General features: G+C 43.5%; 1 protein-coding gene across 1 annotated transcript in view; it reads left to right on the top strand.

The window, feature by feature from the left end:
* Window positions 1-27,736, top strand: part of LOC113959565 (zinc finger SWIM domain-containing protein 6-like) — a 175,325-nt gene that overhangs the window by 106,121 nt on the left and 41,468 nt on the right. The window contains exons 2-4 of the mRNA XM_027668681.1: window positions 6,321-6,677; window positions 16,558-16,706; window positions 17,233-17,383. Of these exons, the coding sequence (XP_027524482.1) occupies window positions 6,321-6,677; window positions 16,558-16,706; window positions 17,233-17,383 (657 nt within the window). The remainder of the gene's footprint in view (window positions 1-6,320; window positions 6,678-16,557; window positions 16,707-17,232; window positions 17,384-27,736) is intronic.

Genomic DNA, 27,736 nt, shown 5'->3' with positions numbered 1-27,736 from the left:
ATCTTATGGATGGGGATCACAGTCTCGGTTCGTTCGGTATTGCCGATGATGCACTGTTGTGGTGGCAATTGGCACCTGCTGTTGCTCAACCTTCAGCTCTCCCACAGCAGGAGGATTCTCTAAGTCAATGAATTCAACTGTTTAATCTCTTCTGTCTCCACAGTAGCTATCCCAAAAGCCCATCGATGTCCTTTTGGGTCTTTGAAATACCTACTCCTGAGGTAGTCTATGCCAAGCATACACGGGGCCTCTGGGCCAGTCACGATGGGGTGTCTATGCCATTCCTTCCCGGTCAAGCTTACTTCAGCTTCCAGTGCAGCCAGTTGTTGGGATTCCCCTGTCACCCCAGAAATAGAGATGGATTCTGCCCCTACATATCTTGATGGCATCAAGGTACACTCTGCACCAGTGTCAACTAAAGCCTTATATCTTTGTGGATCTGATGTACCAGGCCATCAGATCCACACAGTCCAATAGACCCAATTGTCCCTCTCATCTACCTGGCTAGAGGCAGGGCACCCCTAGTCCTGGTCATGGTACTCATCACTCTCTTCCTGTAAATATGACCTGGAGGTCCCTTCAAGAGGATCGGACTTAACATCATCACTCATACCATCTGGAGTCTTGCCCATGAGAGACCGGAGCAGCATTTATCCTTGAAGAGTTTATTGTGGTAGTCGCTCCTCTTTTCAATTCACGTACCTGGGCTGCTGAGGAAGAGATGGGGTTTCCATCCCACCTCCTCATATCTTCTCCATGCTCATGGAGGTAAAACCATAGATTGCCACATGGAGTGTACCCTCTCTCCTTAGCTGCTCCTGATAGCAGAGACTCTCATTTGTCCTGGCGAGATATGGAAGATTCCTTCCTTAAATTCCTCTCTTTGCTTCTGGTGGCCCTCTTCAATTTTCTCTTCCTGGCTTTGGACATTTTTGGCCAGTTTGGTTTCCACAGATGAGACATGGGTTCGTAATGGGGCGGTGACAGTGTCTTCATAAATCCTGAGTTTACTGACCAACGCGCCCACCTTGTCCTCTCCCTCTCTCCATTGCAACGTTGCTAAGTAGAGGGAATACATTTCTGGCCTGAGCTGCACAAATTTTAACCACATCTGGGATGTGCACTGAATGCTGTCTGGACTTTTAGGGAATCTTTCGTCCTCTGAAAAGATCATCTCCAGTACAGCTAATTCTCTCAAGCATTGGACACCTTGTTCCATCATGTTCCACTGCCCTTGCTGTACATGGAGGTCCTCCTTACAAAGATATCTCTCCCTCACACTTGACAACAGTTGCTGCCAGAGGCTGAGAGTTTCCTGCCTCTTTCCAATCCCCTGAATCTCCTGTGCAGGTCCATTGACCTTGCTTTTCTTTATGGCAAAACCAGTTTTCAGAAGAATCTGAATTATTCTTTTTTCCTTCTCAAACACTTCTTCTGCCTTGTTTCCCCATACAATGATGTCGATGTATTGTAGATGTTCAGGGGCATCACTCTGTTCCAGTACAGTTTGGATTAGTCTGTGACAGATGGTAGGTTTGTGTTTTCACCCCTGGGGCAGTCAATTCCAGGTGTATTGGACACCCCTCGACATGAAAGCAAACTGTGGTCTGTACTCTGCTGCCAAAGTAATTGAGAAAAATGCATTGGCAATGTCAGTTGCAGCATACCACCTGGATGCCTTCAACTCCAGTTCCAGCATTTCTGGTACAGCAGCACTCAGCGGTGGTGTCACTTCATTCATGCCACGATAGTCTACTGTTAACCTCCACCCTCCATCACACTTTTGCACTGGCCATATGGGACTATTAAAAGGCAAGTGAGTCTTGCTGATCACTCCTTGGCTCTCCAGCTGATGAATCAGCTCATGGATGGCAGCCAGGGAGTCTCAGTTTGTGCAGTATTGCCACTGGTGCACTGACCTGGTAGCAATTGGCACCTGCTGTTCTTCAACTTGCAGCAATCCCACGATGAAGGGATCTTCTGAGAGGCCAGGCAGGGTAGACAATTGTTTGATCTTCTCTTTATTCACAGTGGCTACACCAAAAACCCATCGGTACCCAGTTGGATCCATGAAGTACCCCCCCCTGAGGCAGTCGATGCCAAGTATACAAGGGGCCTCTGGGCCAGTCACAATGGGGTGCTTTTCCCACTTGTCCCCTCTTAACTCAGCCTCTAATACAGGCAACTCCTGGCATGCCCCTGTCATTCCAGAGATCCAGATAGGTTCTGCATTCCTGTGCCTTGATGGCATCAGTGTGCACTGTGCACCAGTATCTACTAAACCTTTATAGTTCTGTGGATCTGGTGTGCCAGGCCATAGAATCCACACAGTCCAGTATGCCCAGTCATCCCTTTCCTCCTCCTGGCCAAAGACAGGGACCCTCTATTCCCATTCCTGGTCAGAGTATTCACTGTCTGACCCTTGCAGTGCCAGCCCAGAAGTCCCCTCACCAGGATCAAGGGAGATGATTTCAGTCCTTCTATGTCTGGGAGATCACTGATTGCCTTCTCGTGTCTCTATAGCAACTACACTGATAGCCTTCTTGGTTGACCCCTTCTTAAGAGCTCTCTTCCCTCTCAGTTCACATACATGGGCTTCCAACTTAAAGGTGGAGTCACAATCCACTTGCTCATGTCTTCCCCCTGGTCATGCAGAAAGAACCAGAGTTCACCACGTGCCCTGTGCCTGGGGTTTCCTTTCCCTCTGACTGGGGCAGGAGAGGACCCATCTCCTGGGCTGCCCCTAAGAGCTGAGATGCTGGCCCGTAAGGATGTGAAAGTACACAGTTTCTTCTATGTTTCAGATCCAAGAGGATGTCACCTCTACAGCTGGTGTATCCATTTGCGGGTAATACAATGCTATCAAGCTGTTGGAATATGATGCAGAGGGGCTTTGAATCACCTTCCTCCATGTGGTGTGTGTGCAAAGGACATCCTCTGAATGTTATCATTTTTTTAGATCACCGTAGATGACTTCCAGCACTGTTAATTCTCTCAAGTACTGGATACCTTCGTCTGCAGTGGTTCACTTTCCTGTGGAGTTCACAAGATCTTCCTTAAATCGATACCTTGCCCTCGCACTGGAGAGGAGCCATCTGCAGAGACTCCGAATTGCTGCCTCTTTTCCAATTCCTCTTTCCTGATCTCTTGCAAGGGATCCCAACTGTTGGGCTTCATGACCTTCCAGTTGCTGACTATTGGCCCCATTATCCCAGCATCAAAGTAGCCAGGTAGGAATCCGCTCACCTGGCTAGTGGCTGTAATCTTTCTGCAAGCCTCAAAGTTCTGATGAGGTCAGGGACTGGCTAACTTCAGTTTCCTGTTTGATTTGTCTTACTCCTTTCTTCAATTTCTTTGTTGAAGGACTGGCTTCTTGATCAGACCCTTCCTTTCCTGATTTTCCTTCTTTTTCTTCTTCTTCCAGCCTTTCTAGTTGATGACATGGACCGGTAGTTCTCCTTATCCATTTTTTTTTTCTTTACTGGGGCAATGACTGTAGTTGTTGTGGTTTGAGTCCCTATCTCAGCCATAGTGTCCTCCATTGCAGTTTGGGTTTCCTTTCTCAACCACAGTCCTCTGAGAGTACTGAACTGTGGCTCGATAGGCACAGGCCAGGCCCCAGTACAGGGCAAGAGGCTGCTGGTTTTCATTGGGGTAGACAAGGCACCCTTCCATCAGGTGACATGTCAGTTTGCCAGGGTTGAATACCTGTTCAGGTGTAAAGTCCCAGGTAATGGGAGGTGATAACCACCTTAGGAACCTGCCCATATCCTTCCACACACCCTGCCAGCTGGGAACTAGATGCCTCAGGGCACATTTCAATATATCCTCACCTAAAATTTATTTTCTCTTACACCAGGATGACACAAGATTACATGAATTCCATAGTGTGCCAACAGTATTAATTGATAGTATTAAACAGTTCGTGTAAGGGTGAACAAGGACCACGGGAGCCTGCATTATAAAACCATCCACATCGATCCTGGATAGGGAGAGGGAGATATATTCCCTCATCCTCTCTGCAAGATAGCTCCCCCAGCACAACAAGGCCATCAATAGAAGGGCAAAGTACAGAGACATTATTTGTATTAACATGTTCCCAAACTCAGTAAAATAAAGAGATAAGCAGTGCATCTGACAAACTCTGTGTCCCCCACAGGAGCTTGATACTCAATAACTACTATTACTATAGCATGCTTAATATATAACTGCCACTGTCTCACCCCACACTGGGTGCCAAAAAGGACTGTGGTGGGTTGACCTTGGCTGGATGCCAAGTGCCCATCAAGCCACTCTATTACTCCCCCTTCTCAGCTGGACAGGGAAGAGAAAATAAGATGGAAAACAACTCATAGGTTGAGATAAGGCAGTTTACTAAAGCAAAAGTTTGTGCGTGCACAAGCAAAGGGAAAAAAACCATTTTATTCTCTGCTTCCCACCAGCAAGCAATGTCCGACCACTTCCCAGGAAGCAGGGCTGCAGCACACATAGTGGCCACTCTGGAAGGCAAACACCGTAAATAAAGAATGCCTCCCCTTCCTCCTCCTTCCCTTAGCTTTTATATCTGAGCTGACGTCATATGGTCTGGGATATTCCTTTGGTCTGTTTGGGTCAGCTGGCCTAGTTGTGCCCCCTGCCAGGATCTTGCCCACCCTCAGCCTACTAATTGGGGTCGGAATGTTGGAAAGACAGTGCTGATGCTGTGCCAGCACTGCTCAGCAGTAGCCAAAACACTGGTGTGTTATCAACACCTTTCTAGCTACCAGTGTGAAATGCAAAGCACAGCACTGTGAGGGCTGCTATGGGGAAATGAACACCATCTCAAACAGACCCAATATAGCTCCTTACTGAGAGCAGGGATGAGTAGGATCAGGCCCTTTTTGAGTGTTTGAGTGTTAGACTTTTCCTCAGGTCATAGATGAGAGAGTTTTATGCATGTTTCATAGGAAAGTTATATTTAAAAAAAGATATCTCCCATACAATTTTTTTGAGACCACCAATACATATCCCATTTACTGGAAATTAACCTGAAATAGAACTGGATAAGTTTTAACAAATCTTCTTTTTTTGAGAAAGGGCACTCTTGGGAGCATGCTATGATTACTTAAAAACCAAAGGGAAAGGCAGAGGGAGGATACTGCTTCCTACAACACACTTTTCTTTAAATAGAAGAATACTTCATCAGTTTTGGACTTTGAGGGAATGTGGTTTTATATTATTTCCATTATAAATAGTTAATGTATAACACCTTATTTGTAATATCCGTTCTAGTTTTTATGCATGCAGTCTGTTCAAGTTTAATACTGATACAGAATATGTAATTTGTTTGTATTGCTTTGTATCTATACCTCTGACTTTATGCTTGAACTAAAAATCAATGTCATGTTTACATAAAATCCAAAAGAAACACACAAATTCTTCAGTGATAAAGTATTGAGAGCCAAATCTGGGTCTTTATGTTGGGAAAACAGAGATAGGTTTAGGTCTGATCTTCAGAGAATAGTTTGAGACTTTGGTTCAACAGGGTGCTTGGTGGAGTAGTAGCTGAAGTGAAAATCTTTCTTATGGTATACCATACCTTCTTACAATATAAGGTAACCCAGGTCTTTTACCTTTTGCTTTATCATGCCGAGTGGAAATGTACACTTCTGAAACAGTGCACGTGTGTCTCATTCATTATTATAAATCTGATATGCTGTGTATCAGTAACTGCAGCAGTTTCCATCTCCAAAGAGCTACACAAACATAGCTGCCCTACAAAATTGCTTGAGTTGAAGCTTTAGCATCAGCTCAGCGAGGGGAGAGGTGAAAGCAATGAGGTTAAGTAACTTATGTCAGTGAATTGGTGGCAGAGTTGAGATTAGGACCAGGGTTTGTATCACTAGAGTGCACTACTTTCCTCTTACTTATTGAGAGAATGGTTAAATTTGCTGGTAGGTGTAGGCTCTCTGGTGTGAGGTTTGGAAAATTGCTGTCAGCTTGCTGAACTACTGGGAGTTTCACATTGGTCTTAGTTGTATGCAACTCTGCTTCTGCAGCTATCATTTACCAAATAACTTTTTCTTACTATCAAACTTTTATGAATGTTGTGATGGAATAGCAAAGAGGGCTTGTAAACTAGCTCCTTTTGATTTTATTTGAGATGAAAAGGGTATGAATGAAAGAAAAAGTTCATCATATTTGTAATTAAAGCAAATTCTTTAAGTTATATTATTTCTCAGAAATAGATGATGACTTTTACTTGATTAATGAAAGGGTATTGATAATAAGATATGGTATTTGATTTAATAATGTAAGACCTCCTTTTTTTCCCTTCACAGGTTTCCACTTAAGTGGCACAGTGACAGACCCTGCAATGCAATCAGAGCCAGAAACTCTTTGCAATGTAGCTATCAGCTTTGATCGTTGCAAGATTACCTCAGTGACCTGTAGCTGTGGAAACAAGGACATATTTTACTGTGCCCATGTTGTGGCACTCTCTTTATACCGGATCCGCAAGCCAGATCAGGTCAAACTGCATCTTCCCATTTCAGAGACACTGTTTCAAATGAACAGAGACCAACTACAAAAATTTGTACAGTATTTGATCACAGTGCACCATACAGAAGTTTTGCCAACTGCTCAGAAATTAGCAGACGAAATTCTTTCTCAGAATTCGGAAATCAATCAAGTCCATGGTAAGTTTGATAGTTGTTCTTCCTTTTGTTTCGTTCCCTCTCGGGTTTCTGAGGTCTTTTCTCTTGTGGCACTCACAAGTGTGACCTCCTGAGGTCCCTTCCAACCTGAATTACTTTGTGATTTTTATGGTTGTCTCAGTTTAACGAGACAGAAATATTCCATTAGGAGGGTGGGATATGGGAAAAACAACTGAGCTCCTCCTTCCGAGTAATTACAACTTTGAAATTAAGAGGCTCCAGTTGAAAAGTGTGGAAAAGAAAAATAACAGCTCTTTACTAAAGAATATATATATATATAGGTAACACAACAAACAAACAAGCAACAATCCCATAACCCAACTTTCACTGAAAACAATTAAGTACTTCTTTGCCTTTCAGCGCAGTTATAACCACACCCATCAGGGGACGCTGGCGCCTCGGGAGGCAGGGGCTGCAGTGCCTCACTATAGGTCACCAGGGGGCGCTGTTGGGCTCCAGAGGAGCGGAGGATGCAGTTGCTCTCTGGTGGTGGGCAGGGGGCGCTGTTGGGCTGTGGCAGCCACTGCGTCTGTGGGCCCACGCGCCAAACGGAGACCCCCACCGAAGGCGGAAAGGAGAAGGGGGGAGGGTTGGAGGGTCATTCCTCTGGTGGACTCACGCTGTCATAGACTGGCTCCGGCTGGAATTCCCCTTCCTCCTCAATGGGTATAAACTGCCACTGGCACAGAGAAGGAGGGGGGAGGAAGAGCAGCCTTTCCCCTCAAAAGTTCCTCCGCAGATGGTACCAGCTTCTCCAATGAAATCTGAGGCAAGTCTGGGCCGTGGGCAGAACAGGGCATGAGGGAACGGAGGCGAACCGGGGCCAAAGGCAGCTAGATGACTTGGCCAAAACCAAAATGAACCCCAGAGCTCTTCTCTTCCCACACTTTCCCTGAGTCAGGGCTAAAGTCAAGGGCTGTCCCCAGCAGAAAGAAAAAAAAACAAAGAAGGCAAAACAACCCCCAAAACCCAAGCACCTCCCAGCAAAAAGAACTGCCAGCCTCCTAGTCCCCCTTCTCTCTTTCTCTGCAACTGCCACTTCTGCCAAAACCACACAGCAAAAATCTACCTTCCCCCCTTGCCTCGGAGAGAGGAAAACAAAAGAGCTCTCCTTCTTGCTGAGAGAAGCCATTAGCATGTCAGTAAGACAGTCGTTAAGGTCTAAGCCGAGCAAACACTAAAACCTGAAAACTCACCCCACCCCAGCCAAGCGGTTGGTGTGAAAAAATTCACCAGAAGCTAATAAAAAGAAACTATAACAATGGTGTTTACATTATGGTCTTGTGGTCAGTTCATCACACTTTGTTTCTGCTGCTGCATCCTCCTCAGGGGGAGGACTTCTCACACTCTTCCCCTGCTCCAGTGTGGGGTTCTACCACAGGAAACAATTCTCCACAAACTTCTCCAACGTGACTTCTTCTCACGATCTACAGTTCTTCATTAACTGCTCCAGTGTAGGACCCTTCCACAGGCTGCAGTCCTTCGGGAACAGATTCCTCCAGTGCGAGTCCCTAACAGGGTCACAGGTCCTGACACCAAACTTACTCCAGCATAGGCTCCTCTATCCACAGGGTCACAGGTCCTGCCAGGAACCTGCTCCAGTACAGGCTCCCCATGGCGTCACAGCCTCCTTCAGGCACATTTACCTGCTCTGGCATAGGGTCCTCCATAGGCTGTAGGTGGATCACTGCTCCACCATGGACCTCCATGGGCTGCAGGGGGACAGCCTGCTTCACCATGGTCTTCACCACAGGCTGCAGGGGAATCAGCTTCAGTGCCTGGAGCACCTCCTTCCCCTCCTTCTTCACTGACCTTGGTGTCTGCAGAGTTGTTTCTCTCTCTTCTCTAGCTGCAATTGCTTCTGTACAATAACTTCATTTCTTAAATATGTTATCCCAGAGGTGCTACCACTTTCACTGATGAGCTTGGCCTTGGGCAGCAGTAGGTCCATCTTGGAGCTGGCTGGCATTGGCTCTGTCAGACATAAGGGAAGCTTCTATCAGCTTCTCACAGAAGCCACCCATGTATCCCCCCTGCTACCAAAACCTTGCCACACAAACCCAATACACCCATAGAAGCTACTGTGGAAAAAATTAACTCTATCTCAGTCAAAACCATCACACCAGTCCTTTCTTTACATTTTCTCTTATTAGCACTGGCTGTTCACAGTAGTTGCTGTTTTCCTTTGATGCTGTGCACTACTGAACAGTTGTTATATTTTACCCAAGAGTTCTGAAATTAAATACAAGATGAAGTGACTTATGTCTGAACTTTGAATCATTTGGGAAATCAAAGGCATAATATTTTGTAATAACTAATTTTATCAGCTTTGTTTCTATATAATTAATGTTTAGAATAATTCTGAGCACGCTAAGTTTATAAAATCAGTTACTATTCTGTTGTGAAGCAATGTACAGCATTATTGGTTTCTAGCTTGGACCATTCAATCTTTGCATAGTACACATGCTTTTTAGTCGTAATTGTTTTCCCATATCCTCTTGACACTGCCGTGAGGTGACATTTAATAAAAATTAACCTACATTTCACTTGTATACTTAAATCTATAAGATTTTTATAAAATTAAGTTTAAAACATTCGGTATGGCTGAGTAAATAATGTGGCATGGTTTCATTTGAAGATTAAAACAACTCTTGTTATACTTCAGAAATAAGGACCGGGGAAGCAGTTTACTGCCATCATATTAACTAAAATTTAAAATCATAGAATCGCAGAATCATTAAGGTTGGAAAAGACAGCTAAGATCATCTAGTCCAGCCTGTGACCAATCTCAACCTTGTCAACTAGACCATGGCACTAAGTGCCACACCCAGTCATTTCTTGAACACCTCCAGGGATGGTGACTCCACCATCACCCTGGACAGCCTGTTCCAAAGCTTAACCACACTTTCAGTGAAGAAATTCTTCCTGATGTCCAACCTGAACCTCCCCTGGCACAGCTTGAGGCTATGTCCTCTTGCTAGTTGCCTGGGAGAAGAGACTGACCTCACCTGTCTATAACCTCCTTTCAGGTAGTTGTAGAGAGTGAGAAGGTCACCCCTGAGCTTCTTTTTCTCCAGGCTAAACAACCTCAAGTCCCTCAGCTTCTCTTCACATGACTTATTCTCTATCCCCTTCACCATCTTCATTGCCCTTCTCTGGACATGCTCCAGCATCTCAATGTCTTTCTTGAAGTGAGGGGCTCAAAACTAGACACAGGACTTGAGGTGCGGCCTCACCAGTGCCGAGTATAGAGGGACAATCACCGGCCTTCTTGGCTACCTGGGCACACTGCTGGCTCATGTTCAGTCACTGTTACCAACACCCCCAGATCCTTTTCTGCTGAGACGCTTTCCAGCCACTCTTCCCCCAGCTTGTAGCACTGAATGGAGTTGTTGTGACCCAAGTGTAGGACACTTTGCCTTATTGAACCTTATTTTGCCTTATTTAATTTACTGTTGTACCCTGAGTAGTTTGCAATATAGACTATTCTTAGACTATTTTAGTCAAAGCCCCTTGCTTTGCTTCTATTTACTTTGAAAGTTTAAGTTCTTTATATATGACACCAGTTCTTGAATGCAGTTGCTCAGTTTGAAAGTAGTTGCTTTTAAAATTGCTATGTAATGGTCAAAGTGATTTTTTTTAAATGCTGCTGCTTTTTATAATTTAGGAGTTGATTACATTTAACATGTAACCTGTTATGACTAAATATAAAAGGCTGTTGCCCTATTTTCAAAATGTATTTGGGTGTTCAGGGTTACAAAAAAATTGTGCACAGTATTCCCGCTTTTATTACTAAGATTGCAATTTAGTAATTTTAGTAAAAGAGCATTAGTATGTATGTATGGCTGTATCTATATACTGAGTATAAATACTTTATTTATTGTATTTAACTGTAAGTACATGATGTAAAACCTATTTCAAAAACCACTCATGACAGCCAAAGGTTGGAGAGAGGAAGATTTAATACGTTAGTGTAAGTAATACCCTCAGTTTACAAGTGGGGAAAGGGATTTGGTCTTGGTACCAAACTGCATTGCAGAAATTTAAATTCAGCAGTTTCATGAAGAACTGTTGCCTGTGGGATGGACTTACATTGGAGAGGTTCGTGAAGGACTGTCTCCCGTGGAAGGAACCCCACGGGAAGCAGGGAAGGACTCCTCTCTGAGCAGCAGCAGAAACAACAACTGACCATAACCCCCATTCCCCATCTCCCTGCACCACCGGGGGGAGGAGGTAGAGTTTGGACAGAGGGAGGGGTGGGGGGAAGGTGTTTTTAAGATTATTTTACTTCTCACTCTTTTGCTCTGACCCTGTTAGTAATAAATTCAATTAATATCCTCACTTTGAGTCTGTTTTGCCCGTGATGATCAGTAAGTGACCTCTCCCAGCTCTTCTCTCAACTCATGAATCCTTCACTGTTTTTTTTCTTTCCTCTGTCCAGTTACAGGGGGGATGGAGAGAGTCACTTTAGCAGGTACCTGGCATCCAGCCAGGGTCAACCCACTACAGCTGCCCATATTCCTCTCCACAGTCAAACTGTCCATCTCCTGAAGCCTTGCGCTTTTTCAGGGCCGCACTGCACCCCAAGCGAGGACACTGCCTTTGGGTTGACCCTTCAGATCTACTTGCCAGCTATTGCTAGGACTTCATTTCACAGCTCCTAAGGTAGCTCCCTTCTGCAGTCCTGTTGCTTGTTCAGATAGTTCCAGTCCCACGTCTTCAGAAGAAAAGCAGCAGTGTAGAAAATCCTCTGTGTCGCTCAAGAGTGATGTGTGTGCTAATGGGTGAGGAAGCAGACTAGATCAGTCAGTGTTCACCTTGTTGAGGAATAAATTTAGGACCAGTAGCTTGGTGTGCAGGTGCAGTGCAAGCTGAAGGTTGTGCCCTGGGTGAATGAAATGGTTGGAGCCCCAGGCAAGGAGACATGAACAGGCACCGCCCCTTTGCCTAACAAAGGGTAAGTAGATCTGCAGCACCAGCCAATCACCCAGAGACCCTGCAGAAGCCAATGAAAATGAGAAGACCCCAGACCCAAAATCACTATTGAAATGGGTGCACAGACTGTAATAACAGTCCAGGGATTCCTTTGTTGAGGGTCCCTCCCCAGGGGCACCATCTTGAGCTGTTATTGTGTCACTGCATCATAATTAAATTACTTAAAGGAACCAGAGGTCTGACAATGATGTGGTGTGCTGGTTTAAAAGTAAACAGGCAGGAGAAATGAACCCAACTCAAGAGAGATTACAAGTTACAATTTACTAAAAAAAAGATTACAATAAATACATTGAGAGAAAAATGGTTTTAACCCCCAAAGACAGATGTATAACTGAGAATCCTGGGACAAGAAAAGAACAGTGTTCATTAGCCCCTGTGCTGAGCACCACATGACCCCTCTGGGTGCACAGTAAAAGGAAAGGAAAACCTGTTGGTCTGGATGATGGTCACAGTTCTGTTGAAGTAATGATCACAATCTTGTCGAGAGTAGCAGTCGCAGTCCTGTTGAAGTTCTGATCCTCTCGATCTGATGAGTGGTACCAAAAGTCCCAAAACCCAAAGATTATATATGCTCAGGTTCAGGTGGGAATGCCCAGTGCCTCCCCCAGGGCAGGGAGTTTCACAATGGGTGATTTAACTCTGTGAGTCATGGGATATTTTTGGAGTCTTTGATGGTCTAGGTGTAGCAGCTGCCTATTGTGCCAGTCCAGTATGGCTCATTAGCACAGATGACCCCTCAGGCTGGGTGTGAAGGTGCCAATGCCTCTCCGGAGGGGAATTATCACAGCTGAACCATTGGTGTGAAGACAAAGAAACACTCCCATAGCTTGTAGGGTTCTTTAACACCCAGCTTGTAGCCTGAGGTGTCAGGTGTGCCCTTGGTAGCTGCTGCAAACAATCCATTTATTAACAGTCCATCAGAAATTACATAGAGGGTGTAGAATACACAATTTTTGTTATACCCACATTGTGATAAACTGGTCCCAGCCCCTGTAACTAGGACATATGGGAAACCTGGGGTGGAGCTGGTAAGGAAACCTTGTCTGTGTGATTGTGGGGTGTATAAGGAGTCAAACAGCTCATTGGAGCTACCTGCTAAGAGGCTTCGGGGTCAGCAGTTAAAGTCTCAGGTGGCGTGAGTGTGACTGTCGGAGTCTCACCTGAATGGTCAGATAAGAAAGTTTCCTTAACGACCTGATTGTAAGTGAATGTAGTGAACTTGAAAAGTGCCTAGTTGAAAGATGCGGAGATGGTCATGCCTTGACCCCAGAACAAGAATGACATGGGCAGTGGGAGCTGAGGCTTCTTTGGCAGCAACATCAGGATGCCTGGCTGCTGCCAGGGCTGCAAATGGGGTTTGGACTTGTGCCCAATCTGACATGCCATCTCCTTGCCTTGTTATTTCATGGCTATTGCTGAAGACTGCAAACGATGTTGAAAGATAAGTGAATTACAAATCATAGCTGGTGCCAGTTACATGTATACTGAAAGTTCTTTATACATTCTGGTTAAAAATTTTGATCATACTGAGTGTAACCTATATACGATCTTGTGAGGAAATATTGCTCTGTCAGTACTGTGCTGAATAGCATCATAGAGCTCAGACCCTCGTGTTGGTGTCTTAAGCTTTTACAGTCTTCTTACCCAGTGGCATAAAAATAACGCTGGTCTAAGTATAGCAATGCTGAACCCCTGGGGAAGGTATATTTGGGATTGTGCTGAAAGAAGAGGCCTTGGTGGGGGCAGTGCTGCTGGCATGCAGCAGTGGGCTCCCTTATTCCTGTAAAGGAACCCTTTTTAAAGAATCTGCAGTAGCTGTGTTGAAATTTAGCCTTCTAGCACAAACTGATTGATGAGCTTTTGATAAAATATAAACAGTTATGGAAGGAATTTTGGTGTTTTCCCCAAATAGGGAAGCTTACCTGAGAAATCTTAGGCTATTTTTAGTAAAAGTTAAAAGTAGCCATACCAAGATTTTTTAAAGATAAATCTCCTTTGAAGTGAGGGATAAATATGTGTGTTTTGTGCAAGGTGATACTGCAAACCTGGGTCTGTTCAACATTGTCCTAGTTAGAACAGCTGGGACCGATTCATCATTGGATAGGTGTAGCCCAAAACTGTGTATTCTATAGCCCTCCATGCCATTTCCCAGAAACTGTTGTCAGTAGAGGCCTGCGAGGTGCCCCCCCCTCATGCTCCTGTCCTCATGCCCTTTTGTGGAATTCCCTGACTGAGCACCCTCACACCCTTTTATGGAATTCCCCACTCTGAGGGAAGGATTGAGCATCCTTTTATGGAATTCCCCGCTCTGGGGGAGGGACTAAGCATTGCTACCTGAACTGGAGAATATATAAACCTGGAGTTTCAGAACCTTACCACCACTCGTGGGATCCAGAGGAGGACTGCAGCTCACCGCTCTCAGCCAGACTGCAGCTCACCGCTCTCAGCCGGACTGAGACCACCACCCTCAACTGAACTGCAATCACCACTTTTGGCCGGACTGCAGCAGCTCTCCCACCAGCAGGTTTTTCCCCTCTCCCTTTGCTTTGGACTCGGGGGGGGGTCCAGGGAGCACCGTTTTGTTTGTGCCCCAGGGTGCTGGGTTGTACATTTGGGCTTTGTGGGTTAGGGCCGGTTGCTTGTCCGTGTGGTCGTACTTATTGTATTATTTTATTAAATTGATATTCTGATTTGTAATCTCTCTTTTGAGTTGGGTTGGTTTCCCCTGCTGGTTAACTTTTAAACCAGCACAAACATCTGCACTGCTTCATCTCATGTGGCTTGATTTCCCTGTTTATCTAGTTGTTTGAAACTGAAGATTTATCAGCATGTGTTACATGTAGCTGACTGTAAAACCCCTTAAAACTAACATAGTAAAGATGGAAGCACTCACAGAAGGGCAAGTTTCCCATTCACAGAATCACAGAATTGCAGAATATGCTGAGTTGGAAGGGACCCACAAGGATTGAGTCCAACTCCTGGCCCTGCACAGGACCATCCCCAAAAGTCACACCATATGCCTGACAGTATCGTCCAAATGCTTCTTAAACTCTGACAGGCTTGATGCTGTGACCGCTTCCTTGGGGAGCCTGTTCCAGTTCCCAAACACCCTCTGGGTGAAGAACCTTTTTCTAACACAACTTCAGGCCATTCCTTTGGGTTCTGTCACTGGTCACCACAGAGAAGAGATCAGTGTCTACCTATCCTCTTCCCCTCACGAGAAAGTTGTAGACTGCGATGAGGTGCCCCCTCAGTGTCCTCCAGGTTTTGTACCATCTTGGGCTTGATTCCCATCTTCTGAGACAGTCTTATGGTTCCCATGAAAGGCAGAAGAATTCTTTCACATCTTCAAAGACATAATTACTTTTTAATCTAAAAAAAAATATGTGGACAACAGTGCAGTGTTCACAGCTGTAGGCTCTGATGTTGGAAGCAGTTTAGGAAGTTGCTGAGCTGGAAGATTTTTTTTTACTCTCTTAGCAACTAGTAGACAAGACATCCCTCTGACCCTCTAAATCTTCCAGTTGTATTTTCATTGAATAAAGATTCTATCATTCTCTGCAACCACTTAAGATTCACCTACATGGCAGAGCTGCAATTGTGAAATAAAGGCTTAAATCAATAGAATCAGTGTTTCTGTACATCTGAAGAGTTGTAGTTATCTTTGCTTTTTATGTTCTCAGGACTTCTTTGAAAGCAAGTTTTTACAAATCTGACCATGTAACTTTTCTTCCCTGCCAGTAGCCTTCTTTTAGTATTGGCTGCGATGGTAACATGATCTGGGATTTAAAAGTGATAGTGTTATGCAATTCTACTTCTAACTTCTTCTCAAAACCTAACATAGATAGAGATTACACAGTTGGGACAAGCCCAAAATCAAAATGTCAAGTAAACTTAAGTCTTGGGCATGCTTAAAATGCCTTACATCTGAGTATGGTGATGCAATACCATGAGATGTTTCCCTGACAGTCTAGATAAGTGCTTTTCAACCTTTTCAGTTAGAATACCTTTTTAAAAATATCCAGTGAAGGTGCAGGCTTCTTCAGAAATGTGTAGATTGTTAGATACTGCAAGAACTGTTTTTATTTTTGTCAGCCTTTAGAAAAGGCCACAAGTGGAAAATCACTGATCTCAACTGCAAAATTTGAGTTAGAGCAACCTGTGGCCAAAGCACTTCCTGATGTAAATCCAGTCACTTCAGTTGGCACTAGGCTAATTCAGGTAGAGTTGCTCTATGCTGATGACATTGCCTATGTAAAAATGCTCCTTCAGAAGCACCACAATGTTACACAGCTGTAATTTATTTATTATGTTAATGCCTTTAGTACTTAAAGACTGGATTTGTTTGGGGATTATTTTTTATTCTTTATTCTTTGTTTAGTTTTGCAAAGCCATCACAGCTCAAAGGCACTGAAGTGATGATTTTTCTCATGTTCATCAACAGCAGTGCTCGTTAGCATAACTTAAACCTGAGCAAGATTGCCGAAGGTACAGAAATTACATAGGTGTTCTGGGGAGAAAGGTTTTAACATTGCAGTTGTTGAAATATTATGTAAAGTGTAATTTTCTTTGTAAAAGCATTCTAGAATAACTGCTGGGGCAGGAGGAAAAAAACCTCACCTTGATTTTAATGTTTTATTATAAATACTGTTTATTTAAATACTTTTTCATAATCTGTCATTTCTAAGTGGTTAAGACTACTGAGGAGAAATTTAGGCCTATTTTAAAGAACTTTAGATTAAAGTCAAAACATCCAAAATGGGGCAATACAAAAATCAAAAAACCTTTGCAGTACTCCTTTTCCCTGGACTCACAAACCTCTCTTGTTTATATAGAACATAACGATTTATCTTCTTGCTGTTTCCAGGTGCTCCTGACCCAACAGCAGGTGCTAGCATAGATGATGAAAACTGCTGGCATTTGGATGAGGAACAGGTCCAAGAACAGGTTAAACTCTTCCTCTCCCAGGGTGGATACCATGGATCAGGGAAGCAGCTCAATTTGCTTTTTGCAAAGGTATGATGAGTACTCAAATTTCCCTCTTTTCTCCCCCCACTCCCCCATCCATTCTGTACTTGTTCAGGTCTTACTCAAAGTCCTGTTGTTTTAAAACAAGACAAAGCCCTGGGAACATGATGGCAAGTTAATAATGCAATGGAACACAATCTGGTGTGTCTTGAGATTAGTTTAAATGAAATGAAGTAACATTTCAACTGTCTGCAGTGTTGCTGTTCTCTTCCTTCCTACCCTCAAAATGTTGGAGAAACCTGTAAAAATTATGGGTTTGTAGCAGCTTGCATAATACACCCATGGATTACTTGTGGAAGGAGTATGTTTGCAGAATTGCAATGGGATACTGAAACTAAAAATTATTAAGATTGGGAAGGCAGACTATTTTTTTCTAATTAAAAATTTCAAATCATATATATAAATTATATTTCTTATTCAACAGAGATGGAATGTTTAACACCGCAGCATATTGTCTATATTGTGGTTTGTTTTGGGTTTTTTTCAAGTTTGTATTAAAAGACTCATTTCCTAGGTGCGAGAGATGCTAAAGATGAGAGATTCAAATGGAGCTCGCATGTTGACATTGATAACAGAACAGTTCATGGCTGACCCTCGTCTGTCGCTTTGGACACAACAAGGAACTGCAATGACTGACAAGTATAGGCAGCTCTGGGATGAACTGGGTAAATGACTTCAAAATCATTTAGGTGTTCATGTGTATAATGAAGAAACAATGACACATTTGGGATGTAAACTTTATTGTGGTACTAGGTAAAGCAAGTTAGTGTTTTCTTCAGGTTTGCTTGTTCAGTTAAGGTTGGGTGAAATTGAATTTCTGATCTACTATATGAGAAAATTAGAGTTGGAGGAAAGCATGATATGAAACAAGTATGATTGCAACAGGTTGTAAGTACCTGAGGATCTATAAAAAGAATGAAGCAAAAAGTGGAAATGTAGCTACACAACTGAGGGTAAGTATAGAAACCACTAGAGCTAAACTGGAAAGTTTAAGGAAGAAATCGATTCACAACCAGAGAGAAGTAGAAGGCAAAAAGAAAAGATTCATTAAGAGTATGAGAAGATAGCAACAAAGGAAAGCAGAATTCCATTACTGAGTAGTAAAGGAGATCAAGTAACAGAGGGCTATAACAATCAACACTGCTTTGAAGGAAAGGTCAGTTGTGACCAGATATGACTTGTACAATGGAGAGAAGAACACAGGCTGAAACGGGAAAGGAATTATTTAAATTGGTAAAGTCAGAAGACACTTGTATTAAAGTATTCAAGAAACTCACTGAGACAGTTTTGAGCTGCTGCTTCAGAAGTTCTCAAAATCTATAGGAATTTGTGTTAGGGAGGGGAAGTTAAAAACAACTTGAAGGTAAATGTCACCAATATTTTAAAGGTGGGTAGGTGAGTGGAAAGAATAAAATAAGTAACCACCAGCATTGTTTTCCTAAATGTAAGGTACTGGAACAAACCACTAACCAGTTGGTATGTAAGCATATAGAAGATAATAGCGATAAAAGACAACCTGAATTATTTTAAAAACAGTAGTAAGTCTAATTTGTTTCCCTAAAAGATAATTCACTGAGTGTATAAGTGAAGGAATTAATGTGTATATCTTAGCTGCAGTAAGGTTTTGGATGCTGTCTTGGAGGCTTTCTCAAAGCAAATTGAAGAGATGCAGCCTAAATGGAATTGCCTTGTGATTCATGGATTTTGGAGTAGTTACCTGTGCTGTCATTCAATCTGGAAAGACACTCCAAGTCTAGACTTACAGGAGTCTGTCTTGTTCTGGTCAATATTGCTATTCCTGACTTATGTGGCATGGAATATTAAAATAAATATATATACATATAAAATCAAATCAACAAAAAACAAACAACTCAAAACTTACTGAAGACATCCCTCGGGACAATATGTAAACACTATGGAGAACAAAACCAAAACTCATAATGCTCTTGGTATATTTTAAAGGTCCAAAATCAAGCTAAATATTGCATTAAGGGTATAGAAATTTAGCAGAAACTAAAGCCCCTTTGATTCCAGCTGGTCCTCAGAGATCAGAGGGACTGGGTGCAGCTGGGCCTAATTTCTGATTAGAACCACTACAATTCCTAGTCAATTTAATTCCTTCAGTCCTGCATGAGTTGCATTAAGCCAATGCTTAGATTTGACCAGCAAAATTATATAACATCATTCAATTCTGGAATGCCATCAACTGGGGTGTGAAAATTGATTCCAGTATCCACCCCACCACAGTTCCAGCTGTCAGGTGTTGCCATTGGTTTTCTGATTCCCTTTTGATTTGTCCCCACAGAGCCAGTGAAAGAGGTTGCTTCCTCCAAAGGGGGCAAAGTGTTAATAGTCCCAGCATGTGTTGGTGTTGCCAGCCCTCTATTAATAAGTCAGTAGACCGTGTTCCATCACTTCTAACCCATACAGTGTGCCCCATGAGGGTATACTTAGTTCTGAACAAATTATGTCAGGCTCAGTATCATTGTTAGTCAAATGAGACCAAGTGTCATTGAGTGGGGTGATATAGTTTCAACAAATATAACCTAATCTGAGAGCTCGAGACGCTGGGCCCAATCTCTGAATTTCAGTTTCATTGGAGTTGCAATTGTAAACTCTGGTACAATTCCAATTATGATATTTCAGGCTGTTTGAACAAGAAACATTAAAATCTGTGTCCAGAACATCAGCCTGTATGGGGTCGTCTGGTAATCCAATCATTCCTTCCCAATCAATGCATCAGTTGGTAGGTTGCATATAATGCAGTCACCGCATTGTGGCCCTCCCCACACCCTTGGAATATGCATTTCCCATAGTGTATCAGTACGTGTATCCTCAGGAGGAAGATAAATTGTCTCAGTTGTGTCACTATTAGTCTCGAATTTCAATGATGGCTTAGTGATGTTACAGTTCCATATAGTTGTATTATTGTTGGCCCACTTTAAAACATTTTTTCCTTCCTCAGTTTGCCAAGTCAGATTTGTGTGTTTTTTCCACATAACCTCACAAGTTTTGCTCAAATCCATAGTGAATATTCCCCAAGTTACTGGTGAGTTGGCAGATGGAGGAAAAGGTAAACATGTGGTGATTTGACTAACATTATGTGTACATCCAAAAGCTTGGATTTACTGCAACATAAGATTTGAAGTGATACCTGAACTTCTGTCTATTGACAGTAAGAATAATAAACAGTATTTTACCTGCATTATGATAAGAATTTCAGTTTCCAAATTATCATAAAACCAAAGAGTATAAGTACCAACACCAAAACCACCACTAGTCCTTGCAGGCACTCTAGCTCTGTATATGACAGTGCTTCATTCCACATGCAGTTCATCCTGTTAAGACAAAAAGTGGACAAATGCTCGATCTTGTTGTTAACTGGCAATGTTAGGTTGAATTGCCACCTGGTATCGCTCATGCCAGAAGGCTCACAAGTCTTCTCAAGATACAAGTATCTCACTTCAGCATCATTGAAAGAGTGGGAGCTAAACTCCAGTGGTCTTTCTGGACCTTGTGGCCCCTTTTGCCAAAGGTTACAATGAGAGCTTGTTATGACCCGCCCCAGAAAAAGGGGAGTGGGGGTAACCCAGGTTTTTATCAATAATTCCCTCGGGGTGGATTAGAGTGAAAAGACACTGAATAATTGGTGTCTGAAAACATATATTGGTAAGGTTTATTTTAACAATTTTGTATCAACAGGTATGCTAGCATTTTGGGTGTTGTCATATAACAAGGTGGCATAGAGATAACCTTTGAGGGGGGAGAAAATGCATAGGGGAGAGAAAGACAGGATAGGAGTAAGGGAGAGTAAGGAAAAAGAAAAACTGAGAGTGGACAAAACGTATATAGTCACCGCCCACGGGGTCTAGCGATGACACTTGGTAGTTGCCGCTTCCATGTCTGTCAGTTGAAGTGGTGGCCTTGATCTCCTGGGGGTGAAGGAGGGAAGCCCCCACACGCCAAGAAGTTATGAGTTATTATATCCATGATTAGTGTCATGGGCCATGCCTCAAGCCTCCAAACTCTCCCTGGGCCCTGAGCAAGAGTTTCTGTGTCTGGCCTGGTTCCCGCCTTTTTTGATTGGCAGAGGGGGAGATGGGCTTTGATGGGCCATCAGAGGTCCTGCCTTTTCAGGGCTTGACACCTTCAATTGCCCATCAGAGGTATAATGCAACAGTCAAAAGCCTGCAAACTTGGCTCTTCACTGGAGGGAGGGACAGGCCCAACTGTCCATCCAGGTATAATGCAAAAGTCAAAAGCCTGCAAGAGTCTCCTAGAATGCATAAATCATTAACCATTTCAGTCTCTGACAGAGCTGTGCTCACTGAACCTCCATTCTCCATGGATAGGGTCAGTCAGGTGTATAGGGCTAAGCTGTTGGAACAGCCTCAGTTCTCTTATTAACAATTTTAATGCATTTGGGTGCTGTTCCATCCATTCCCACAATTTTCCTTTTCTGAGCAGATTGTATAAGGGATGGGCAATAATAGAAAATCCAGGAATATGTTTACGCCAGTAGCCTAAAGTTCCCAGAACTTCCTATAACTTCTTTACACTAGATGGGTTCTGCCTGTATTCCATTTTTTCCAGGGTGTCCAAAGGAACAGAAGCAACTCCTTTAATCCACCAGACTCCTAAGAATTTAACTTCTTGTGCCGGTCCTTGGCATTTTGATTCCATAACTTCCAATCTCAATTCAATTAGTGTTTCACGAATGTTTTTCATTGTGTCTCTTATACTTTCTTGATCATCTCCCCCATCAGTTTGTCATCAATATATTGATATAATGTAATGTCAGGTGGAATAGGAATCATAGAATCATAGAATCATAGAATCAACTGGGTTGGAAGGGACCTCCAAGATCAAGTCCAACCCTTGATCCACTACCGCTGCGGTTACTAGACCACGGCACTAAGTGCCACATGCAGTCTCTTTTTAAAAATCTCCAGGAATCTCTACTAAGACCTTAGCTAAGGCATTGTGAGAAATAATGAGAGAATGTTTATATCCTTGTGGAAGCCTATTAAAAGTGTATTGGATCCCACTCCATGTAAAGGCAAACTGTGTTTTATCCTTTTCAAGGAGGGGAATCACGAAAGCATGTCCTTGACATTTAGGGCAGCCATCCAAGCCATGAGCAGCCCCCCCCCATCAGTGTCACTGTCTCAGCAATGTTTGGAACTACAGCAGTTAAAGGTGCAGTATTAACAGTTAACTGTCAATATACTGTGAAATGCCCATGCCAGGTCAGTTTCTTTACTGGCCACACCAGTGAATTATAAGGCAAATGAGTCCTTTCAATGATGCCTCTTTTTTCCAAAACCGTCACCACCTCATCAGTCCCTATAAGTGATGCTGTTGGGCTCTTTTACATTAGTAATTTTAGAAAGCAACAATGGTATTGATTCCTCTAATAGACTGATAAAATTTTCAGAGCCCGAATCATCCCACATTCTTTCAGATTCTATTTGTATCCCCAGAAACCCGGTGTCTTCCACTGAGAAACTCCACAGAGTTCCATCTGGGAGTTTCCAGATTTGCCCATAAAGTAAATCAATTCCTAAAAGTTTTGTTTGGGTGGACCCCACAACACTTCAACCTTAGTAAATTGTTTTTCCCCGAGGAACCAGATGGAAATTTTTGCTGTGGGACATTCCTTTATTATACCATCAATTCCAGTAAATTTAAGTTTATGGTCACTGGGTATAATTCCCAAAATATTTGCTGTTTCCTTTGTAATTACCAACATTCAGGTCCCTGTGTCAATTAGAAATTCAACCATAATTTTTCAAGATCTGACTGGAATATCAATAGAAGGTTCAGGGTATTTTCCTTGGAGCCACTGTACTGCTAATATCCATCAAGTAGGCTCAGGAGCTTTAACAACAGTTATCTGACCCATCCCATCCAGCGTCCGTAATTCACTATTTCCTGAACAGATTTACTCCAGGTAGCTAAACACATCATCTGCCCCCGGCCCCCCAGATGCCCAGGAACCGTGGCATTTAGGACATGAACCTCCCGCATTCCATCCTGAAATTTTGCTACAAAGGTATTGAGACTGTCCGGAAGACCCTGAATAAGAGGGATTAATCTGGCTGGATCAATAGGGGCTAACATGGGAGACCTTCTAAGCCTATCCCTCTCATACATAGCTTGTATACAAGCTGCTTTCTGCACAGAAGCTGTGAGATCAGAGAATCCAGTAGTTTTAATAACCAGTAGATCTATCCTGCTGTAGTGGGTTGACCCTGGCCAGATGCCAGGTACCCACTAAAACCACTCTCTCACTCTCCCTCTGCAACTGGACAGAGGAGAGAGAAAAAAAACCAGCTAAGGATTCATGACCTGAGATAAGAACTGAGAGAGGTCACACTGATTACCTGCACTGGCAAAACAGACTCAAAGTGGGGATATTATTTAAATCTATTACTAACAGGATAAGAGTCAAAGAGTGAGAAATAAAAGAGTCTTAAAAACACCTTCCCCCACCCCTCCTTCCTTCCATGTTCTCCCTCCTCCTCCCCAGCGGTGCAGGGGGATGGGGAATGGGGATTATGGTCAGTTGTTGTTTCTGGTCAGTTGTCGTTTCTGCCGCTGCTCAGGGAGAGGAGTCCTTCCTCTGCTCCTGTGGGATCCCTCCCACGGGAGACAGTCCTTGATGGACCTCTGCAGCGTGAATCCATCCCTTGGGCAGCAGTTCTTCCCAAACTGCTGTCCCCTGGGTCACTCCTCCATGGGGTGCAGTGCTTCATTAATGAGCTGTACCGATGTGGGTCCCCCACAGGGGACACAAGTCCTACCCGGGAAAAACCTGCTCTGGTGTGGGCTTCCCTCTCCATGGGCTGCAGGTCTCCCGCAGGACCCTGTTCCATCTTGGGCCTCCCACGGGGTCACAGCCTCCTTCATGCATCCACCTGTTCCAGCATGGGTTTCTCCATGGGCTGCAGATGGGTCTCTGCACCCCAATGGTCCTCCATGGGCTGCAGGGGGACAGCCTGCTCCACCATGGACTTCACCATGGGCTGCAGGGGAACCTCAGCTCCGGTGCCCAGAGCACCTCCTCCTCCTCCTTCTGCACTGACCTTGGTGTCTACATTGTTGTTCCCATGTTCTCACTCCGCTCTTCCCTGGATGGAATTCTTTCTGCACAACAACCTTCTTTTCTTAAATATGTTATAACAGAGGCAATACTGTTTACTCCTAATTGGCTCAACCTTGGCCAGCAGCAGGAAGTCTTTCCTGGATCTGGCTGGCATTGGCTCCATAGGACAGGGGAAGCTTCTAGCAGCTTCTAACAGAAGCCACCCCTGTAGCCTCCCCTCCCCTCTACCAAAACCCAGCCACAGAAACCCACTACACCTGCACATCTATTTCTCCTGCCCAGTATACCACTCGTGCAGTTAAAGAATAATCATCATCTCCAGGAGTGGTGGTTAAAACCACTCTCAGACCCCAATAGCCTCCCACTTCTTACTCAATAAAATCCGACCCCCGTGGTCAGAGAGATTCACTGCACATATTCCGTCTTGGAGAAGGTGTTTGGCTCATTAACAGTTATATTTTTTCTTTCAGATATTTTCCCCATTTTTCTGCTGCAGCCAATTCAGTTTTCAAATTTCCAGTTTCTACCATAAGGGAATCTATGCAAATTTCCATTTTTTTCTCTAATTCCTTTTTCAAAGGCCAATAATGCTTTTAGCTCATTTTCAGACTGAATCACTAAATATTCCACACTTGAAATTTTTTGGGAAGGCAAGGATTCTTTAGCCTTATCTTGTGCATAGGATAGACAAACACCTAATACAGCACAGATAATTCCTTTCCCTTTTCCAACTTTTAGTTTCTGTTCTGTTAGACATTGCTCAATACACATTTTTATCATAACTTTCCAAAACTTTTAGCCCAGTCTTTCCCAGCTTGTCAAGGTGCACACATATTTCTGTAGCAGTTTATCTATGGCAATCCTGCCAACTACACAGATTTTCTGTTGCATTTAAGGGTATAAAAATTTGGCAGAAAATAACCCCCCTTGCGCTTCAGCTGGTCCTCAGAGATCAGAGGGCCTGGATGCGGCTGGACTTAATTCCTGATTATAACCAATTTGGCACTACAAGTCTGGACAAGTTCAATAAGAAGAACTTTCACGAGCACAGATGCACAAATAGTGGGATTTACCAATCCAGTACTGTAAGTCTGGTCACTTCTGGGCTGTCTGACCCTTGCTAAGCAGGTCTAGGCAGTTTCTTTGAAGCCACTTCCTTAGCTTTTCTAATTCAGTTTTATTTATTTGAACTACCTTTCCTCCTATAACCAGTCTTACTTGCTTCTATTATTCACTAGATCTGCAAAACTCCTGGGGCAGTGTTTCTCATTGTAGGTGTCTCTGGTCAGCGTGCACTTGCCTTGTATAAAGTAGTCTAATACTGTTCTAAATTAGTGATACAGGTTGCAGGATTCCATTTAGAGTTTAAATATAAATACATGATGGAACTGGTTTTCTAAGGGTTTTATGAAGGAGATGGTAAAAAATTCAAAAGAAGCCCTTTCCTCTTTGTTTTCCCACTCCCTATTCTGTGAGTGATTTTGCAAATATAGGTGACATCAGTATAGTTACCTGTTCCTACTAATAAAGACAAATGAGATAATAATCAATAGACTGTAGATAACAAATTTTGAAGCTGTTAAAAAGAAACTTGTTTTTGCAAGGCAACACTAGTTCATGAAATTCATCATCAGGTGGTGTTGCGTTAAGGGTATAGGAATTTAGCAGTAAATAAATCCCCTTGCATGCCAGCTGGTCCTCAGAGATCAGAGGGGCTGGGTGCAACTGGGCTTAACTTCTGATTAGAACCAATTCAACACTATAAGTCTGGTTAAGTTCAAGAGAAACTTGCACAAGCACAGATTGCAATTTATAGGTCTAGTCACATTCAATAAGGACTTACACGATCCAGATTCACAGATAGCACAGTTTATTGAAGCAATGGGAAAGCAGGTTCAGGATTGCTAGTGATAAATGCACTAACTACAGAGTGTTAATAGGTGTCGCTACAGAAAGTATAGGAGCAGCGATCTAATAGTGAGATAGATAGATAGATAGATAGATAGATAGATAGATAGATAGATAGAAATGAATGTTCCTGGGTCTGCTCCAATGCAGTTCACAGAATCACAGAATCAATTAGGTTAGAAAAGACATCCAAGATCATTGAGTCCAACCTTTGACTGATCTCTACGTTGTCAACTAGACCATAGCACTAAGTACCACGTCCAGTCATTTCTTAAACACCTCCAGGGATGGCGACTCCACAAGCACCCTGGGCAGCCCGTTCCAATGCTTAACCACACTTTCCGTGAAGAAATTCCTCCTGATGTCCAACATGAACCTCCTCTGGCAACAGTCATTCCTTGTTGTCCTATTGCCGGCTGCCTGGAAGAAGAGACTGACCCCACCTGGCTACAACCCCCTTTCAGGTAGTTGTAGAGAGTGAGAAGGTCACCCCTGAGTCTCCTTTTCTCCAGGCTAAACACATCCAGCTGCCTCAGCTGCTCCTCATAGGACTTACTGTCTAGACCCTTCACTAGCTTTCTTGCCCTCCTCTGGACACACTCCAGCACCTCAATGTCTGTCTTGTAGTGATGGGCCCAGAACTGGACACAGGATTTGAGGTGCAGCCTCACCAGTGCTGAGTACAGGGGAAAAAATCACTTCCTTATCCTGCTGGCCACACTATTTTTGATACAAACCAGGATGCCATTGGCCTTCTTGGCCACCTGGGCACACCGCTGGCTCATGTTAGCCATCTGTTGACCAGCACCTCCAGGTCCTTTCCCACTGGGCTGCTTTCTACCTACTCTTCCCTCAGCCTGTAGCACTGCATGGGGTTATTGTGGCCGAAGTGTAGGACTCAGCACTCGGTCTTGTTGAACCTCATGCCATTGGTCTCAGTCCATCAATTCAGCCTGTCCAGATCCCTCTGCAGAGCCTTCCTACTGTCCAGCAGATCTACACTCCAACCCAACTTGGTGTCATTCACAAATTTGCTAATGGTAGCCTTGATCCCCTGTTGGAGGCACAATTCCAGTTGGAGGCACAAAGTTCACCTAAAGGCATCCCTTCAGGAGAAGAGGAGAGACACAGTCCATCGACCAATCCCAAGCAGACAGAGGTGTTTTCCCCCTCCAACACTTTCTTCCCCAAAGCCACCCTTTTATACTATAAATTTTTGGCCCGTCCCAATGGGATGGAACAATTGAATGTTACAGGTGATGTTTGGTGACTTTGGTCATACATGTATTACATGTCTCATGCTCTTCCTCATTTTCATTCCAAGTGGTGTGAAAGATAATATGTAAATGGGGCTTAATGAGAGTCTCAGTTACCTTTGGTCAGAATTTATAGTTGACAAAAGAGGTGCAATAAACACTTTTGTCCTCCTCCATGTGCTGAGACATCAGTAAAGGCTCTTTGACCTTCATCAGAGGGTCTTTGCATGCATCCTTATCTTCTTAACAGACCAGATTTACAACAAGGCTTGTTTTTCACAGTGAAGGGGGAGTGAGGCTAATGGCTGGTACAGAGACACGGGTGCTCTTCTCTGCCTCACTGAAACAGCATTGGGCCATGAGGCCTCCACTTCACTAGATATAACCTGTTTAACATAAATTATGTTCATTCAAAATGAAGCATTAGACTAATAAAGCACTGGTTGTCTGTAGTTTATATAATAGAATTTTGTGATGGAAAGCCTAATATCAGAGTAGGCAAAGCTCTGTCAGAGAGTGTAGATATAATAACTTCACCTTCAAGCATACCAATCCTCTTAGTATGTAATTTTTATGATACCTCGGCTTGATGGAGAATAATGCTTTCCGCCAAGTTGGACATGTACACAGCAAAATTGTATCCTCCCATCCTGAAAACCAGAGCATCTCATGCTTCTTTGCCATTGCTTATGCAGGTTGAGCTGGTAGGTGGTGGGAGAGGTAGAAATATGCTCTCCATCTGTTAC

The sequence above is a fragment of the Corapipo altera genome, unplaced genomic scaffold (genome assembly GCF_003945725.1).
Source record: "Corapipo altera isolate COAL_440 unplaced genomic scaffold, ASM394572v1 60871, whole genome shotgun sequence".
Lineage (NCBI taxonomy): Eukaryota > Metazoa > Chordata > Aves > Passeriformes > Pipridae > Corapipo > Corapipo altera.
The sequence above is the reverse complement of the archived record's forward strand: the minus strand, read 5'-3'. Positions and strand labels throughout refer to the sequence as shown.